At 34.5% G+C, this 21,345-nt stretch overlaps 1 protein-coding gene across 1 annotated transcript in view; it reads right to left on the bottom strand.

The window, feature by feature from the left end:
- Window positions 1-21,345, bottom strand: part of SEMA3E (semaphorin 3E) — a 320,546-nt gene that overhangs the window by 98,752 nt on the left and 200,449 nt on the right. Inside the window, exons 3-4 of the mRNA XM_058297096.2 lie at window positions 19,937-19,996; window positions 15,149-15,268 (exon numbers count right to left, since the gene is read on the bottom strand). Coding sequence (XP_058153079.1) covers window positions 15,149-15,268; window positions 19,937-19,996 — 180 coding nt within the window. The remainder of the gene's footprint in view (window positions 1-15,148; window positions 15,269-19,936; window positions 19,997-21,345) is intronic.

Raw genomic sequence — 21,345 nt, 5'->3', positions numbered from 1 at the left:
CCAAGGAGAAGAAACCATCATCTTAAGAATGACTCTCAAGACTTTGAAATCAAATGGAGGATGCCTTGCAGGTTTACTGAACTCTTCTGGACCCATAACTCATGTTTCCCTCCCAATTTGTCCTTATTATAATGAAAATGTTTATCCTTTGTCTGTCCATTTGTGTATTGGAAGCAGATGAATTGTTTTGTAAGTTTCAGAGGTCTTTAGCAGATAGGACTCTGCCTCAGTACAAACTATATTTCTTTAAATTGATTGTGATATGATTTAGTACTTGTATTGGTACTGATTTAAGGTTTTTTTGAATATTGTAATGTCTTTTTGGAATTCAGAGGGGGTAGTATAGCAGTTTGATATCATTGTTGAATTCCAAAAAGAAATATTGGATTATGTTTGTATATGAGATTATATTGGATTTAGTAAACAAGTAAACCTCTTAGGTCAATTAGGTATGGGGTAGGGACTCACAGATAAAAGGCATGGCAAAAGACAGAGTTAAAGGGTTTTTGATGTTGAAGATTTGATGCTGGAGTTTGATGCTGAAGCCTTAAGCTGGAACCCCAGGGAAGAGGGGAACCCTGAATGCAGAGAGAAGCAAGACCCTGGAAGAGAGGAACCCAGGAAGCCTGAAACCTCACAGACATTGGTAGCCGTCTTGCTCCAACATGTGAAAATAGACTTTGGTGAGGGAAGTAACTTATGTTTATGGCCTGGTATCTGTAAGTTCCTACCTCAAATAAATATCCTTTGGCTGACTAATAGAGCCCCAACAAGCATATGAAAACCTTTTCAAACTTTGTTGGTTATCAGAAAAATGAAAATTAAAACCACAGTGTGATATCACTATACACCCACCAAAATGTCTAGGAAAAAAAGTTAGTATCAAGTATTGTCTATGGAATATGGAGTAACTAAAACTCTCATCCACTGCTGGTAGGCATGGAATTGGTTCAATGGCTTTGAGAAACTTTTTGGTAGTATTTATTAAAGCTGGGCATATACATCTTCTATGACCCAATATTCTACTCGCACATATACTAATCAAAAAGTGCATATATTTAGCAAAAGACAAATATAAAATGCTCGTAGCAGCACAATAACTCTACAGTAGTGGTAGACAAGCCACACAATCAGCAAAAGTAGAAAGAGGTAAATAAATTGAAATATATTTATTCATACATGCTACATACCAATGAGAATACATGAACTACAATTACACACAACACAGATGAATCTGACCATATTATTATTGAACAAATGAAGCTAGAAACCTTAAAAAGAAATGTGTGCTGGGTGATTCTATTTATATAAAATTCTAAAAGGCAAACTTAATCAATGGTGATAGAAATCAATACAGTGGCTATCTGCGGGGCATAGTGACTAAAGAGGAACACAACAGAGATTCTGGGGTGTAGCTAATATTCTATTTCTTGATTTGGATGCTGGTTACATAGGTGTGTTCAATTTATAATAAGGAAAAAACTCTTTATGGGTACTTTTTTTATCTGCACACCTTTCTGTGTACATTTTATAGTTTAACAAAAGTGTACACAAATGATGTTTTTGCTTCTTACCCAATTCACTTCATTCTCTAAAGACCAGAAAAATAAAAAGAAATATGATACCACCAGTACTTGTCAGGAATTGGCAGAACATACAAAATTGAAAGAAAAGAAGCAGGGGAAGTGGATTTGGCTCAACTGATAGAGCCCACATAGGAGGTCCAGGGTTCAAACCCAGGGCCTCCCAACCTGTGTGATGAGCTGGCCCATGCGCAGTGCTGATGCATGCAAGGAGTGCTGTGCCATGCAGGGGTGTCCCCCGTGAAGGGGAGCCACACGCACAAGGAGTGCGCCCCGTAAGGAGAGCCGCCCAGGAGTACACACAGAGAGCCGATGCATCAAGATGATGCAATAAAAAAGAGACACAGTTTCCCAGTGCTGCTGACAAGAATACAAGTGGACACAGAAGAACACACAGCAAATGGACACAGCGAATGGACAAAAGAAAAGAAAGGGGATTTGCAAATTCTATCTTTTAGGCATAAATACTATTTAAACAAATATGGATTAAAAAATTTAAAGTTCTCCGAAATATCAAAAATTTTAGTACTGTGTGATAAAGTCCAGAAATGTCTTAATTCAGCCTTGTTGCAATCTTAGAGTTTTATGTCAAAGTATAACTGTAACAAAACCAATTCATCCATTCACTCATTCATTCATTCATTCCATGGTTATTGACTAGCAACTAGATTCTAAGCACTTAAGGATTCTGAGGAAGTTCAAAATCCTTCTAGTATCAGGGAGACAAATGCAAATGCCTGTTGAGGCCAGGTGGAGATGGCAAACTGGCAGCGACGCTGGGCATCAACGCACATTGTATCAGTGAGGCAGGCTGTGGAACGCTGTTAAGCGCATGCCCCCATGTAAGGGGAGGGCAGCAACTACTTAGCACCAACTGATTCTTTTCATGTGGATCCAATGGAAATCACAATTTACTATGTGAAACCTACTGGTTTTTAAATGTAAGCTCTTTAAAAGAAAATAAACAAGAAACACTGTCTGTGACAAACAAAGCACATCTGTGAGCTCAATTGGGCATATGGCTGCCAGTTTATAACATCTGATCAAACTGAAGAGACGTGAATGCTTGCTGGACTACAGCCACAAGCAGCTCATTTGCTCTTTAGGTTCTCAAATACAAAGCACCACACTCTCCTGGTTTGTTGTAGCTCAGGAATAAAAATTTAAAAATAAGTTGCTTAATTAAATACATTATGATTCATTCTTGCTATGAAATACCAGGCAATTCTTTAAATGAGTGAGATAGAATTATTATGTCCTAACATAGCTACAAGTTATATATTTTGAGTGGCAATAGACAAAACTCAGAATTTTACATACATTATTAACTTTTTTTTTTTTTAAAGTCACACACACAAGAACACAAGTTTGGAAGAACATCAAACTATTAGCAGAGGACTGGCATGGAAAGGGTGGGTAAAAGTTGGCACTGGAGTACTTCCATTTTTAATTTTATTCACTTCTTTGTATGCTCATGTTTTGTTTTGTTTTGTTTTCTTTAAGTGGAAAAAAGTCCTCATAGCAGAGCTCACTGCTCCCCGTGGATTAGGCCTGCTAGTTCTTTAACTAGATACAATTCTGGCCCAACATACGCCTCCCCTGGACTGGCATTCCCCAGGGGCCAACAGGAAAACTGCTGAGCAACACAAGCATTGCCATATTTCTCTTTGCACCTTTTATTTACACACACCCACGCGGTGCTGGAGAGTGAGGTGTATTACTAACCGCCTCACACACATAGATGTTGTGAAAGAATGAGCCGTAAGTGAAGGTTGTCCAGGCTGTGACTTTTTACTAGCTTTACTATAATCATTCTCAAATACAAACTAGTACAAAGAATCCTGTTTTTCTTGCTGCTTGAAAATTATTTAACCAGCTTTCACTATAAGGACTGATGGGAGAAAAGGGCCTGAAGCAACAAGCCCTCTATTGTGAGACATTTTTAAATAACCTTGGGGATTAAAAAAAAATCACAAAAATAATAGACAGCAAGCTCCTTGAGAGAGTATCACGCTCACCTTTTACTGCCCCAGGGATTCTAATAGTGGCTTTCCTATCACCACAATAAAAAATATCTGTTGATTTGAAATAAAGGAAGCAAAATGCAGAAATGACTGATAATTGATGGACAAAATACGCAGTTCCTTTAGAAAACATGGTTACTATTTAAGTCCTCTAATGCTAATTTGTAAATAATGAATCTTGATACAAGTGATATAAAACATAGAATTGCTTACCTACTCAAATAAATAATTGTTTTTCTTTAAGAAAAATTGATATTTTCTTTATGTCATAGCTACCATGTTAGTGGAAATACTTTCCTCTTTCACATTTAACTTTCAAAATCTATTCAAATAGATAAAATATTTCTCTTCCTTCTAATTAAAAAAAAGTATTAATGTCAGAAAATCTATTCTTATTTTCCTTAATTGCCATTGCCCTTCCAATCAAAAATACACACACAATACCTGGTCTGAAGAAAGAAAACCTTGTCATAGAGTAGGGGTTCTTAACCAAGGATCCACAAACCTCTTCAGGAGGTCCATGAGCTTGAACTGAAAAAAAATCAACTTCTTATCTTTATTTTCTCTGACCTCTAACTGAAATCTAACATTTCCTTCATTATGAATGTATGCAATAAAATACAGTAGTATTCATTTCATATCACTTTAATGGAGAGCCAAGGACAAAGTTCAGTTTTTGCATATATTGAAAAATTGCTTAAGCTCATCCATACTTTGAAATTAAGGTATTGTTAGACCTGACCCTAGCTGAGTGTCATAAATCTGCCACACATTCTGAGAAGGGGTCCTTGGTTTTCACCTGACTGGCAAAGGGGTCCATGGGACAAAAAAGGTTAATAACAGCTGTCATAGAAGAAGAGCAAAACAAAACATAAACTTGACTTGAGAGGAAGATACACACAGTGCTTTTTAATCATTTAACTGAAATGAGGATATAAAAGTTGTCATAATTTTTAAATCGATAAAAATAAAACATTTCTATAGATTATTTTCACATTAATCGATCAGGAAATTATAGATCAGAGTTATCCTTGCAAAACATGCTGCCAATATTATTTACTAACATATCTTGGTAAAATTATAATTTCAACATTTTAAACTAAAAGCTCATTTAATATGCAAAATGATCTGAAAGTATAAATATTGCTACATATTTGGTGCAAAATTTCATCTGTTTATTCTATTAAAATGTCTAATGCCCACCCTGGACTTTTGCAAAGTTATTTAAAAATGATTACAGTTAACATTTTCCACCAACTATTGAAAGATACTTAAAGCTAAACAAATACAAATAAATAGAAATCTCACAGAAAACCATTAAAAGAACAAATTTAAAATCTTCAGAATTTTTTGGGTTTAGAAGCTGGGTTCCTGTTAAGAGTTGATACTAAAAAGAATAGTTTGTGAAATCAAGTTATGCATATTTCATTGTAAAAACACATGGAAAATGAAATGTATGACTATATTAACCTCAATAGTGTAAAAAAATACTAATACCAATGATGTAATTCTAACTAATGAATAACTTTTTAACTGTCCAAAACTGATACTAGTTTTGACGCCTACCCCACTGGAATTTTCTTAAAAGCAGAAATAAAAATTTAACCAGCCAAGAAACCAATATTAATTTACCACTTGTAAGGAAAATATATCTGATAAAGTCCATATATTAGTAACATGGATGTTTTGATGAATTTTGGATATTTAATTATTAATAACTAAAAATATATTTTCAATAGTTGTTGAAAATAAAGTGTCCAAGCTTTAAAAGACCCATGGGATAATACATAAAACATACATCTCTAAAAGGCAAGAATCTTGCTATGTCTAAATAATATCTCTAATACATTTCAAAATATTTAACTAGACAATATGAATAACTAGAAAAAATACATCATTTCCATTCTAAGAAGTCCAAATATGGACTATCTTGGTAAAACATTATCTGGGTATAGTTTCAAACACATTTTCAAAGAAATGTGTACTGGCATAAGAGGTATATGTAAAACCCTCAGGGTTTTTAAGCAGATGATATCCAAACTTAAATAGCTGAACTGCTACTTTCTGTACTAGAGGAAATTTGTGTCTAAATCATATACAGAAATGATAAAGTACATTAATATCTATGGTGCCAAACACATCTGCATGACTAATTTAGTCTACATGCTAATTTAGTCTAAAAAAATCAATATAATTATGCTTTTAAATATAAATACACTGAGAAAATATACACCCCACTGATAAAATGGCAGCAATATACATTTAAATGCTTATGACCTCGAGGACAATCATATTTTCCCATGCTTTGGCACACAAGTTTTGCAGATGGCCTACATATTCAGTCCTTAGTCTTTCTGGTTCTAATAAAGAGAAATGCAGTTTTCTCTTTAATGGAGAGCCAAGGACAAAGTTCAGAATGAACGACTTCATTTCTTACCCTTCCCTCTCTGTGCCTAGGCCTTACATGTCCCGAAGGAAAGGCTCATCTTCCTCTAAAAACACTTTTAAATACAAAACTTCCTTTAATAGTAAGATGTGTAAAGAACAGTGTGGTAGGAGGATTACTGCTACCCCTCCCGCCTCCCAATTCCCATCCCCTCGTGGGGATAATCCCCTCCCCAAAGGTATGGTTGGACCTGTGAATATGATGGAAATTCCTTCCTAGATTAGGACTCCTCATATGGTAAAGGTGATGGTAAAGTTACTCTTGTGATTATGTTACACAATGTAAGAATCCCTCCTAGTAGCTTCGATGGAGAGATTTCCTAATGGTCTTGAAAAGTAAGCTGCCATGCTGTGATAGGACCTGGGAGGGCCACGTGGCAAGGAACAGGGAATGGCCTCTATGAGTTGAAAGGAGCCTCTGGCTGACACCTATCAAGAAAACGGGAATCTCAGTCTTATAACCACAAGGAACAGAATTTTGCCATCAATTACATGAACAATGAAGAGGACCCGAGCTCCAGAAAGATTGCAGCCTATGTACTATCTTCATTTCAGTCTTGGAAGACTCTGAGTAAAGGAACCAGCTAAGCAGTGCCTGGACTCCTGACCCACAGAAACTGAGAGATAATAAATGCATGTTGTTTCAAACCACTAAGTTTGTGATAATTTGTTATGTAACAAAGAAAACTAATACAAATAACAATGCTAATGTAACACTGTCAGTGTTACAGTCACTGTATTTTAAGAAAAACTTAAGTGGTTAAGCAAAGAATGCTGTTTTAATTTTGCAGGACCTCAAGGCTTATGAAATCTCCAGAAATATATGTTTTATACTTAAATGTCTGTTTCACTAAGTCTCAACCACTACATTTGAAATATAATTTTCATTTTCTTTCAGAGGTAGGTAAAATTAGAGGTAGGGATAAATATATGGTAGATTATACAGTATTTTATATTTATATAGCATTTTATTATTTAAATGGTACTTTAAGAACACCAAGAAGATAGTAGTAGAGGCAAACAATTTATTCTCAACAAATTCCCCCACAGAAACAGATGGACCAGCTAGGAATGCAAAACCAAAACTCATTGACAACAGCTACAGTAAAACTGACTGTCAAGCTATCTCCATGAAGAAATTGGAATCCTTGTACATTGTTGGCGGAAATATAAAATGAATGGAACAGCTGTTATGGAAAACACTTTGGCAGTTCCTCAAAAAGTTAAACATAGAATTACTATTAAACCCAGCAGTCCCACTTTTAGGTGTATACCCAAATGAATTATTAAATGAGACTCAAATAGATACTTATACATCAATATTCACAGAATTATTCATAATAGTCAAAAAGTAGGAACCATCCCTTTGTCCAATAAATAAACAAAATGTGGTATATACATACAATAGATATTTTTTAGTCATAAAAAGGAATGAAGTTTTAATGTATGCTATAGTATGGATGAATCTCAAAAATATGCTGAATGAAAAAAGCCAGGCACAAAAGGACAAATACTATATGAGTCCACTGATATGAAATACCTAGAATAAGCAAACTCATAGAGACAGAGAGTAGATTAGAGGCTACCACGGGCTGGGGAAAGGGAGGAAAGGAGAGATGTTACTTAATAGGTACAGAACTCCTCTTTAGGGTGATGAAAAAGCTTCAATAATGGATGGTGGTGATGGTAGCACAACATTGTGAATGTAATTAATGCAATAAATTGTACACTCAAAAATGGTTAAAATGGGAAACAGTATGACTGATATATATATATATATATATATTTATATATATATAAAATATGTATATCTTCACAACTTTAAAAAAGATATCTCCATGAGTCCCCAAAAACAAGCAGGTATGTATGAACTACCAATAACTTCAAACCCCTCAGGGTAACAATAACTTGCTGGAGGAAACAGAAGAAAGCAACCTGGTTTTATCAAACCTGAAAAGAGAAGAACTCTCAAATTTCCAAGTGTTCACTAAATGTTAAGTACTGCTTTCGAGCTGCTGCTGAAACTAGAAGGAATTTTTGCAGATTCGATTTGCCAGTGAAGCCCTATGAACCCTCAAAAGTAACTAGCCCACCAATCTTCCAAGAACGTCCGGGGGCTAAGATCCAAATTTTTCAGAAAAAGACAAAGATGGTCAAGGAAAAAGCAGTATTCCGATAAAAAAGGAGGAGGGAAATACAGCCAGTAGATTTTAAAAATATATGATTCCATGTTTTTGAACACCTCACAAAACAAAAAAAGAATGGTGAGTCCTAAAATGTGAAGCTAGAATATCTATCATGACACACCTTTCCCTCCTAAAAGTTCAGGAAAATAAAATTTATATAAAAATGAGCAATAGAAAAAGACAGTATTTGAATCCAATATGATGTTATAAAAAAGAAAAAGAGCAGAGTAATATCACTAAAGACACTAAAAGCACACAAAGACATGCCACAAAATAGAAGAGAACTACTATAACCAAAACAATAAAACCTAAAACAAATCAAGCAAATGACAGAAGAAATAAAAGAGAAACAAATAAAATTTAGCAAAACTAAAAAATGAGGTAAAAGAACTCAGGAAGGACATATATAAAATACAAAAATCATCTAAAAATGACTAATCTAAGAAAGACATAAGAGAAAAAAAAAAGAATTAATTCCTTGTGAGAAATGAAAGGTAAAAATAAAAACAAACAAAAAACTAAAAGAAATTATTTAATCTGGGTGCTGGTTACCCAGGGGTATTCTATATATGGAAAATGATTTAGCAATACAGGCTGTGTACTTTTTGTATTTATACTGTACTTTATTAAAAAGTTAAAAATAATGAAATGTAGAAAGATAAAAGGAATTCAAGAGATATCTGACTTCAGCACCTTCTCTAGAAAACAATGGGGTAACAAATTAAAGGTATTTAGGGAAAAAATAAATGTGAACCATGGATGTTAAATCCAGCATATTTCATCTTAAAGTTTAAACGATGCATACCAACTATTACAAAATGATAGTGTGACTCCCAAAAAATCTAACAGAATGCACTTTAGATAATGAAAATGAATGTGGAAACTCAGGTAAAGTACAGTGGTAAGCAAATCTATATTAACCTACATAACTAAGATGAAATAAAAGACATAAGAGAGAGGAGAGTAGGCAATTGCTGTATGCTCAGAAGTAGATGTGATTGCGCATGTGGATCCACTGTATTAGCTTCTCTACTTATATATGTTTAAAATTCCCCATAATAAAAGACTTAAAAAAGTAAAATTTGAATAGAAGCTGCTTATAAATGTATCATCTTATTAATAATTACCACCATTATTTACAAAAGAAGATTAGAATAAAACTGTCTTTTGGATCCTGGAAGGCTAATAATATGTGTGCATTTATTGACTTTTTTGAAGTTGTTTTTATCAAAATAGGAATGCAGAATCCATTCTTTACTATTCCATAAGAATGTGCTCTAACAAAACACATGAGAAAGGTTAGCTTAAATTATTTATACGCTTAAAAGATATGAAATTACCAATTTGTGGCCAGTTTGACCCACAAAAAGGCAATCTCAAATGGCTTAATCTACTGTTAATATTGTTCTATCACATCAAGGATATTATGAAAATGTTTTCTATACAAATACATTACAATAATGCCTAAAATTAATTTTAAAAGCTTGTTTTTCATTCTGCCTGCCTCTTCAGACCTGTAAGTTGGAACCAAAGTAACAATAATGATACCAAAAATAATAGTAATAATAATTTATTTAAATTCCATCAGCACAGACAACCAAAGAATATAAAATCTGTTTAGTAATTAGCTTAATACATAGATTAATTGAAGATTCTTCATCATACATGTTTTTTTGTTATGTGGGATGTTCTGGGTATTATTGATTGCATGTGGAATTTAATCAACTGGGACCTCTATATTTGTCTCTCATGCAATATGATTGGCAAAAATTAAGGTATCAATTTGTTCTTGATTTACAAAATCATCATGAAAAGAAACACATGCACACGTTTCTATGGCCGAAATTTGTGTGATACCAAATTCTTTCACATCCAATCACATTATTATTTGTATATTTTTTGCTTCTATACCCTACCTCATTCTATTCTTTCCCATGAGATTTGTTTGCCTTTTTTCTCTGGCTTTGTTATGCCACAAAATTTTGATACTTTCTCAATTCTCAATGTGCTGCTCTTTGCATTCCATAGTAATCTAAATCTTGCACTCACCATTCCACTGAAACTCCTTTCAGAAATGTCTTGAAAGACATTTCTATTTTCAATGGAGTCTTTGGCTTTGTAGGAATTCTCACAGAATGAAACCTTCATTTCTGTGTCTCACTCTTCTTTTCCTCATAACTCTTCTGGTTACTCCTTATTGATCTTTGTGGGTTTCACTTCCTCTGCCAACATCTCAAATATTGATATTACCTGGACTCCACACTCAGCCATTTTGCCTTTTTACTCAAATTCTCTTCCAAGGCAATGAGATCACGCCTGATGATTTCAGGTTTCATACATACCTACTGTTAATTTCCAAATATGCATTTGCAGTTCAAATCTCTCTCCTGAGGAAGTCCTTAATATCTATAAACGAAATATCTCCAGTGATTGTCCATAATCTCCTCCCTCCCTCATGAACTTGCTCCCCACCACATCCCCCTTATGTTCAAGAAAGTAAGTAGTCTCAGTCACTAAGGAAAATCTTCTTTCAACATTCCTACAATTTTGATATCCTGTACCATATTTCTTTTAACTTAATTATTTTATTTCTTAATTATATAGGCTGTTATTGGCTTTATTTTGTCACAGGTCAGTCACCTTTTAATCTCCCACAGTCTAATTAACTACCCTTTTACAAAAACTGCCCTCTTTGCAGCACTGAATATATTATCATTTTAAAATGGCTTTCTCCTTTTACAAGTGTGTTTCTGAATTTGCACTAACCTGATTTACCTTATACCACTCTGTCTGCTACTACTCTGTCCACAATGATACTCCCTAGACATTCTCTTGTCACCTAAATAATGACATTTTTCAAGTTACTTTGATAAAATGAGAGGGAAAGATGGGAAGTAAGGGAGAGAGTTAGAGTAAGAGAGAGAAAGAGGGACCATACACCCATAGAGTTCTACGATTTGATCAATTCTGATGACACCCTCTCTTAGTGATGTACTCAATATGCCAAATACCTATGAATGAAGATCAAAAAGCTAAAACTGAGGATACTGAGAATTTGTTATGCTCTCACAAAATTCTACTGCTTCCTTACCTCCTTTTTGCTTTTATAGACTTTACTCTCCTTCTCAATTATCAATAAATTCATTTGGAATTGTTTTTTTATACCCTTTCATTTGTAACATCTAATAAAATGCTAAGTTATATAAATTCTCCTGCTGAGCCACTCTGCACATCATTTCTATAGTTTTTTTTTCCCTTCCTATTTACATCAATACTATTCAATATCCTCATGATTTCTCACCAAGACTATTGGAAGAGCCTCCTTTATTTTCTCTCTGATTTTTATCTTCTCTTGCTTGAATCAATTTTAAATATTACTAAAGACTGATATTTCATATCAATCAAATACTCCTCTCAAAACTCTTTCCCTCGTGGTCTCTATGCTGTCTTTAGAAATAACTGCATAATGCCTTTATCTGTCATTAAAATCCTCCACAGGTTTTTCCCAGCTTCATATTATGCTTTTCTTTAACCATCAGACTAACATCTGTAAACCTATCCCATACATGCCAGCCTCTGAGCTTTATAATCAAAGTATTTTCTTTCTCCATAATTATTTGCAACTACTCATTCCTTCATATAAAATTTCATCAAGTTCCCAAACTGTTCTGTGGGAATAAATCTCTCAACTACTTTTAGCATATGGCCACAATTTCCTCTTATATTATATTCAGTAATTTTCAAAATACATTTTCAATCATATTTCATATTCAGATAATTACTTAAGAATAAATATATTTAATATGGTGCATATAAATATGAATTACATAGAATTTCACTTCTGCTAATGACAAAGCAGCTTGTACTGGACTAACTCTCCAACAAAAAATGATGATAAACTAAGTAAATATCTGAAATACAATTATTTGAAAGCATTGGATAGCAATTAAGAGCAGATAAAGACTGGAGAGTTTTTCATGTGGAGACACACACTAGCTAATATAGTAAGTAATGGCTAAAAGTCAAGCAAAAAGCTACATACTTACTATTTTGGAAAGTCATAGAAAAGCGTTTTTAAGGTGATGGCTCAGCTACGAAGTGAGGGGAGATATCCAGAAACTAATGGAAGAACCCTGAAATCTGCACATAAATTATCTCTCCAATTTTTGGCTGCTCCTTGACAAGCAGACCGGGAAAAGGCAGTGGACAAAAAGGTGAAAGAGATTTTTTTGCCTGCTGCCCATTGCAAGGGACTTTGGAGTTTGAGTCCAACAAAGTAAAATGCATGCTAGAACATTCTTCAAATGATAACAGAAACCAGAATTGCAAAAATATGTAATCCACAGTATCCAGAAAATGAAAATTACTACATAGTCAAAGAAACAAGAAAATATGATCTATAATCAAGAGAAAAAGCAATCAATGCAAAATGACATTGAGATGATCCAGATGTTAGAATTAGCATACAAGGATTTGAGAACAGCTATTGTAATATGTCCATGAACTTAAAGGGAAATATAGACATCCGAATAGAGTAATAGAGGAAAATCAGCATAGAAACAGAAACTATAAAAAAGGAATACTTTAGAATTGAAAAGTACACTATCTGCTGTAGCAGATTGGAGATGTCAGAAAAAAGGGTTAGTGAACTTGAAGATCAATAGAATTTATCTGATCTGGAAAAAAACAACAACAACAGAAAAGAAAGATTGCATATGAGTATGAGCAGGTCTCCATGATCTGTGGGACAATTCACAGAATTCTGATAAATATATATATTGGAATCCCTAAATGAGAGATGTGTCTGAATGGGGGAGAAATATTATTTGAAGAAATAATGACCCCAAATTGCCAATTAGGTGTAAAATATAAATTTATATATCAAAAAAAATCTCAATATCCTAAGAAATACAAATACTAAACCCTCCCCCACCACATGCATATCTATACACAAAGGCACACTTTAGAAAAATTTCTGAAAATCAAAGAAAAAGAGAAAATCTTGAAAGAAAAAGGAATTACAAATAGGGTGACCTCAATATGCATAGAACCTGGCTTTAATTTAGATCATCAGAAACAACAGAGGTTAGAATACAATGAAACAACCTCTTTGAAATGTTGTAAGGCCAAATAAATAAATAGGCAAAATAAAACTAAAATCAGAAAATTGTTAACCCAGAATTCATTATACAGGGAAAATATCTTTCAAAAATAAAGGTGAAATAAAGGTCTTTTCAGACACGTGGAAACTGAGAATTTGTTGCCAGCAGATCTGCAACACAAATGAATTATATGCGGGAAGCGGATTTGGCTCAACTGATAGAGCATCTATCTACCCTATGGGAGGTCCAGCGTTCAAACCCAGGGCCTCCTGACCCATGTGGTGAGCTGGCCCATATGCAGTGCTAATGTGAGCAAGGAGTGCTGTGCCATGCAGGGGTGTTCCCTGTGTAGGGGAGCCCCATGAGCAATGAAAGCGCCCCATAAGAAGAGCTGCCCCACATGAAAAAATTGCAGCCTGCCTGGGAGTGGCACTGCACACACAGAGAGGTGACACAGCAAGATGATGCAAGAAAAAGAGTCACAGATTCCTGGTTCTGCTCACAAGAACACACAGCGAATGGACACAGAGAGCAGACAACTGGGGTGGGGAGAGAAATAAATAAATAAATCTTAAAAAAAACAACAACAAATTAATTATACATATATATTCTGACTTACCACTCTCCTGATTTACTTTCTACAATGGTGACTAGAAGTTTTCCCTTTATGTCATCTGCTTTGTTTCTTTAAAATAATTCAGTAAATTGAGTGTTATATATTAGTGTATGCTACTTAATTTTAATATATAATTAGAGGTAGTTAGTATATATTTGAAATATGGTAATACAAAATTCTCCCGACATGGGTATTTAGCAGCTGTAGTACCTCAGTCAGTGGTTACTCTCCAGAGGCAGCTAGAGTAAGGACTTCAAATATTGCTAATTATATTTGTATGTGAGGGTTTGTTACCAAGAATAAGGAATATCCAAAATAATTTTTTACTAGTGAAATGGATGGTGTTCTTTATATGGGGTAGCTATATATGCCCTTTCATAAATGGAGTATCAAAATCAGGGAGCCTATCTACTTAATTTTAGAATATTTAGAGCTCTGATTTTAATGTAGGAGTCTGCCTTCTGACTGGAATGAAAATAAATGGATTTACTGACAATTGACATTAGAATACTGTTTCACATGTTTCAGAACATTGTTATAAGGTGATGGAAAATGTGCCTAAAATAACTGGGAGCTGAGAATTCACCCAGTTTGTAAAAACAGGTCAAATGACTGATTTTGACCTTGCCTTATTATATGTGTGGTAGCATTCAATCTGAGATTTGATTTCCTTAAACCATATTACCCTAGTGATGGGGTCATGGAGCAAGAGATGTATAGCTCTCACCCACTATAAGTCATTTTGCAATCTCCCTCCCACAACCCCATCCCCACCCCCAACACCTCACCTAGCTTGGAATATAAGTAATAACAATCAAAAAGTCTTTGCTCATCCTTGTAAAATGCCATTCATATATATATATATATATATTTGGGGTTAAATTAAAGAAAACATATGAACACAACAGGTAACACAATTCAATATTAAGAAATATTTGTTAAGTGGGCAAATTAAGTAAATGATATCATTGTTTAATGAATGACTATATAAAGAATTAATTAGTTCATAGATTTTGTAACTGACTAGGATTTTAGAGACCTACAGAGATTATTACTCCATCACAAGCAAACTAAATCAGTACCTCACAAAGGCTCTTATCTCTCTCAGAAAAAAAATGTCACAATCTTTCATTTTAAAGAAAATCATTTTAGGTATTACTTTTGCTGTTAGCAACATATGAAATTATCTTACGTCCAAATGGTATCCAACTCTGATGAATGCACAAAGTGGGTCAAAGGCTCCAGTACCACAGGTCAGAAGATGTGTCCTATTATAATGATGCAAAACCCGAACATAATTTGCGCATTCACTCTAAAGCAGGAAAAAAAGAGAATTGGTTAGTGTAATAAAAATGTCATGCCTTTAAAAAGTTTTATCTTTCCTAATCCTAGAAATCTCATGATTTGCTGTAAAACTTCCCTTCATTATAGGAGTGGAGAGGGCAGATAGAAAAGAAAAGACTAGTGGAAGAAGTGACTGGGGTACCAATGCACATATTATTTAGTAGTGGTATACAAATTACATTTTATAATGGGACTGAATCCTTTTTTATATGTGTTGGTGCATAATTGAGGGGAAAAAAACACCACTTAGAAATGCATTCAAGTGTAAAGATTTTCTTGGCAATATGTTCCATATAACAATAAGTAACTGTTATTCCCAATGTTGCTAACCTTTTATTTTGAAATAATTCCAAACTTACACAACAGTTTCAAACATAAAACGAACCCATATAGTGAAACAGAATATACCTTCATTACCCCGATACCCAGATCCAAACTTTTGTGCATTTTGACACCTTTGCCATATTGTTCTATCTTCTAGTTGCCTGTTTATCTATCTATCAATCTTGCGAACATTTCAGAGCAGGTTGCACACATCATGCACCTTGAACACAAAATACTTTCATGTGCATTTCCTATGAACAAGGATAGTCACTTATTCAATCACTTTAAATGCAGTTATTAAGTTCAAGACATTTAAAATTAATACAAAACTTACTTTCCATATTTCAATTTTTTCTTATGGTCCAATAATGTCCTTTTGAGCCATTTTTCCTGCATTTTTAGAGCCCATCCAGTACCATGCATTAATTGTCATTATCTCTTCAGTTTCTCTCTCCTCTTTTAATTACGGAAATATATGCTCAACATAAATCTTCCCATTCCAAACCCTTGCAAGTATATCATTCAGGTTAATTAATCACAGTAACCATGGTGCAGTACCCTCACCACCATTCATTCCTAGAACTTTATCATCTCCCCAAACAGACCCCATACTTATTTTGCATTAACTACCCATTGCTTCTGCTCCCCACCCCTGGTAATCTATACTCTACTTTCTGTCTCTATGAATTTGCATATTCTCTGAGATTTTTCAAGGGCCCATCAATGGACCATCCTTCTTCACTGGTCATTGCCCCTGTACTTGGGGGATTATTGTTGTTCCATTAGAGTATGTGGCAGAGCTCCCCAGGATGGGAATTCAGTATTCTTTCAGTCGTGTGAATCTCTACCCACTGTGGCAATACCCCATGAACATTTGAACATATTTATATCCTTATATGTATGCCCAGGTCAACTTCCTGTCATGTATCTCCTATCACTGACATCCACACCAATCCTCCTCCCCCTTGCCATAGATGAACCCTTCCATGATCCAAAACTTCTTAAAAAACAAAGCCAAATACATTGCCAAATTCAATTAATAGGAAAATGAGGTAGTAATGATAGATTTAAACATAAGAAATAAAATACATAATAATTTAGAAAAACTAAAATAAAGAAAATGAAAAATATTTAAAATTTTTTTTGATGTTTTGTCTTTCATTGCTATAATAACTGTTGTCCTGTATGTACAGTGGCAATTTCTCCCATTTCTTCCTCAATGTCTTACTCTTTTTAAAATTATGTTTTCAAAGAAGTTTTAGGTCACAGTAAAGTTACATACAGAATATAGGGGCCTCCCATATACCACCATCCCCTTCCCTATTAATTATCTTTTTACATGTGTATTGTACATTTGTTACAACTGATGTACAAATATTGAAACATAGCTACTAACCATGGTCAGTAGTTTACATTATGGTTTACATTTTAGACCATACACTTTTATTTTGAACAAATTTACGACAATTTTTTAAAAGTCTTTGTTGGGAATATCCTGGGTCTGATCCATCTCACTGACGGTTTCTAATGCTTTAATCTTTTCCTTTGCCTGCACCATCACTTCCTATTTGTTTATACGTTTTGTAGTATTTTGTTGAAACCTGGGTATTCTGACTTTTTAATTTGTTATCTCTGGAATTTAAACCCTAAGTTATCTTTTCCTTAAGTTTCCATCCAGCTAGTATAGTGACAGAGTTTTCTTTGAATTCAAGGAGCTAACTGAAAAAAAAAGAAGAAGAAGGAAAAAAAGACCACACCTTCTCCAGTTTTTGCAGACTGACTAGGGTGAGTGTTCCAGTGTAAAGTGCACGGGCCCGCCTGATCTTTTCTGCGCATGCTTCTTGTCTAGGGCATGCATGTGTGGCCCTAGGAATTTTCCCTGTTTACACAGATGTGAATGCCCCCTCTTCCGCAGGAAGACGAAATGGTTTCCTCATGGTCCTGCACTGCACTGTATATCCTATAGCCAGCGATCCCTTGCGCCAGGCAGCACTATTTGACTGTTCTCCCACAGGTTCCTACAGGAAAGCTTAGTGAGCTCCCTTCTACATGTACAAGTTCCGGGACAGCAAGTCCCTCAGGCCACCTCCAGACTGGGCCAGATGTGCATATGTGCATGAGGGTTACTCTTCTCCGTCTGAATCCAGGACAAGAATCCACACTAGTAGCTTGGGCTGGCTCCACGCCAAGGTGCTAGAAGATCCTACTGATATTTGGCCTTTTCCTTGATTGGCATTTGCACTTTTAACTGCAATCTTTTAACGGTTTTCTGCAGATATTAGAAAGATGTTTCTGCCAGTTCTTGATAGTTGCTCAAACCTTCTTTGGGGGGACAGAGCACTGCATCTCACCATCTTGTTGGGGGTGGGGCCAGTGAATTTTTAAAGTAATTACAATATAAACAATGAATCACATAAAGTCAGAAAAAAAGTTTCATTTTTTCTAAGAAAATACATGCATTACAGATCACATATTGGGAAAGTAAGTCTTATATCCTCAAAATCACAAAATTCACGTAAAGCACTATCATAGACATTTTCAAGTAATTAAATAGAAAGTGAACCAATAGGAATAACATTTTAAACCTTCTGCTTTTAGATTACAGTCCAGGGACTGGCAAACTTTTTCTGTAAAGAAACAGATAGTAAGTATATTTGCCTTTGTGGGCCAACCAGTCTCTGTCACATCTGTTCAACTCTGTAGCTGTAGTGTGAAAGCACCCACAGAAAATCCATAAATAAATGTGTGTAGCTTAGGTGACTGGCCCATTTGGCCAGAGCGCCCTAGTGTGTGGACACATGGATTAGAGCCGAAGCTTCTTAAGAAAAGAATCTTTAACTGGGGGATAAAGACTTACGTGAACTAATCAAACACAGTACCTTATACACACCTGTGCTTAATAAAGTTAATATAGTAATCACTAGGTGAATTTTACCATCAGTTTCCTGAATGAAAAAGGTCAAATTGTTTCAAAACCATCTTGGCTAAATTACTTCTAGCAAGTACACTGTTAGCAAATTAGGCATTACTAATTCATTTAACATTTACACGAGAAATATTAAACTCTTTTACTGCCTTAAATGACTTTGTGTTCAATACATGCAATAATCAGTGAGTGTAATTCTTATAAGGACAGATTGTGATTTCAAATCTGCATAGTTTCTCATATGACAGTATTAGGATGAAAAAGCCACAAAACCATCATTAATGATTCTGATGAGAGTAGATCGTCTACAAGAACAAGCCGTGCACTACTGAAATGATTATCTAGTGCACACAGACATATTTATTTCTTCAGTTTCTTACTCATGCAACATTTTATTCTGTGGGTGAACTATACTGTTAGTAGAATCTGGTGATTTAATCACGATGAATGGATTCTGTATCTGTATTGTTCTAAGCACCTGCTTTGCTTCTCTGGAAACACTGTCCCGATTGGACCACATTTTGGCTCAGTTGAATTTAGATTGACATGGCCGCAGAGTGTGTTCAATTAGTCAGCAACACTGAACTAAGACAGCAAGGAATGTGTTGACTCATTCCTTGGCTTCTACCCAATGCTACAGAGAATTAGATGTGTGTATTATTGTGTGTTAGTCTTCTACATGTTTTTTTTTCCTTATTGAAAGAAGGGTAAGTTCACTTTCAAAGGGAGATCTGCGTATTTTCCTTGAAAGACATGTATTGTGTAATCACCACCTACTTGAGGCATGTGATATTAGCCCATCCTTTTTCATTCTTGACTGAATGTGTCAGAGACTATGTCAGGGGTGCTGCTGCACAGCATTTTCCACTCCCTGCAGGGAAGCTGTGGAGAAATGGAATATTGCTGCTCTATACTGGAGAGAGTTTAAAAACAATTTAGAATTGGTAAAGCATATTTGTCGCCTTTGTTTTCTTCTCTCAAACATTTATTCTTTCTCTTTTTTTGTCCTTTGATTTGTTTCTTCATTAGTTTCTAATTCATTAATCAAAGCGAATTCTCACCAAAAAAATAATGCTTAACTTTTCCTCAAATAAAAAAAAAAGTTACCTGCAATTATGAATAGTTTTTTCTCAAAACATAGGAAATGAGCATTAACATAAGGAACTAACATAAGGTGAGTTGACTAAAGCACAATAAAACAAAATAAAGAGATCCGATGGTATCTCCGTGGACTTTGAAATCATTGAAATTATTTTATTAAGAAATTTTTATGAATTAAATTGCATATATCCTTTTTAAGAGCAAACAAAAGTTTAATGATTCAGTCCTTTGGTGTTAAAGAGATATAAACAATGATTGGCTTAATTTAAGATGAATAATACTTACTGCATCTTTTCCCTTCATAATGCATTCTTCTGTTTTTAGTGCTGTACTAGGCCAGTGTATCTGAAATAAAAGATAATGTACTATTATTGCAGCTGCATGTAAAAAATGAGTCATACTGATATACCATTTAATTTTTTCTGTTTTCTAAGAAGATAGAGTAAGATTTTATCTTTACAGGACTATCTCCTTTACATCATTAATTGCATAATTAAGTAGTAACATCTCTGAGCTTTTAATTCATATTAAACCTTATTTTTCTATATTTCTGAAGGCTTACCTCAAGTCTCAGCCCTTCAGAGTCTGACCATTTTTAAGCCAGCCCTTCCCTGTACTTACCCTGCCATCATTTCTGCCTTCCATTCTGCCTTCTGAACCTCAGTGTCTGTACTTCCAAGACAAGCACCTCACTGAGTTCCCTTTGTATTTTTACCACTTAGCACAGAACCTGGCACACAGTCACACCTCAGTAATATTTGTTGCATGAAAAGATTAAAGGGTGAATAACTCTGAATTCTTACTGATAATGTATCACCCAATCATATACCACACTGCATCTTTTATTATTTTTAAAACATTGACTCTACCGATCTCCAAATGGTTTACAGGAAGTTTCTTTTCTATTTCAAGTTTTTGGTTTCTTCCTTGAGGAGAAAGAATACTTCTTTTTCATCTTTTATATTACCTAGCACTTTGCTGAGCCCATAGGAGGAAATTAACGAGTATCTGATGACAAATAGCACACAAATTTCTGAATATGGGATTTATTTTCTTTATGAGAGAAATTTTTATTATTATTTTTCTTTCCTCAGATTGATTCTGTTTCTCCTTTTGCCTTAAATATGGAATTAATGCCAGGTATTGTGCTAAGAACTTTATTTTTACCTCCTTTTGCTTTATAAACTTATGTGCAGAGGTTTGAGTTTCCTCTCTTAGTCAATTTATGGTTCATCATCATTGCTCTTGAAAGGTCCCTCTTGTATTTTTTAAATTTTCTTCCCTCTACCACCTCCATGTCCTTTTGCATTCGCCATGGAACAACCATTCTATCCTGTTATTGGGTACTTTTCTGTTTCCATGTATGTATTATAATAATAAAATGAATATTTTTGCTTTTGGTACATATATTTGTACTTATGTAAATGGCATTGGGTTTCATATCTCACCTTCTTCATATCTTTTTCACTAAGTACAAGGTTTATAAGAGCTCTCCATATTCTTATGTGCATATCTAATCTGTTGCTTCTAATTGCTTTGTAATATTCAGGGTATGCACCCCCCACATTTTCTTATCTGTTCTCCCAGTAATGGATACCAACATTGCCTCTAAATCTCTACTACATAAAATACTCCTACATCTTTTGTACATGTTCCTTAGGAATCTGTTTGAGAATATCATTGGTATATACAAT

The sequence above is a fragment of the Dasypus novemcinctus genome, chromosome 5 (assembly GCF_030445035.2).
Source record: "Dasypus novemcinctus isolate mDasNov1 chromosome 5, mDasNov1.1.hap2, whole genome shotgun sequence".
NCBI lineage: Eukaryota > Metazoa > Chordata > Mammalia > Cingulata > Dasypodidae > Dasypus > Dasypus novemcinctus.
Note: the sequence above shows the minus strand (reverse complement) of the source record. Positions and strands in the feature narration are given on the sequence as shown.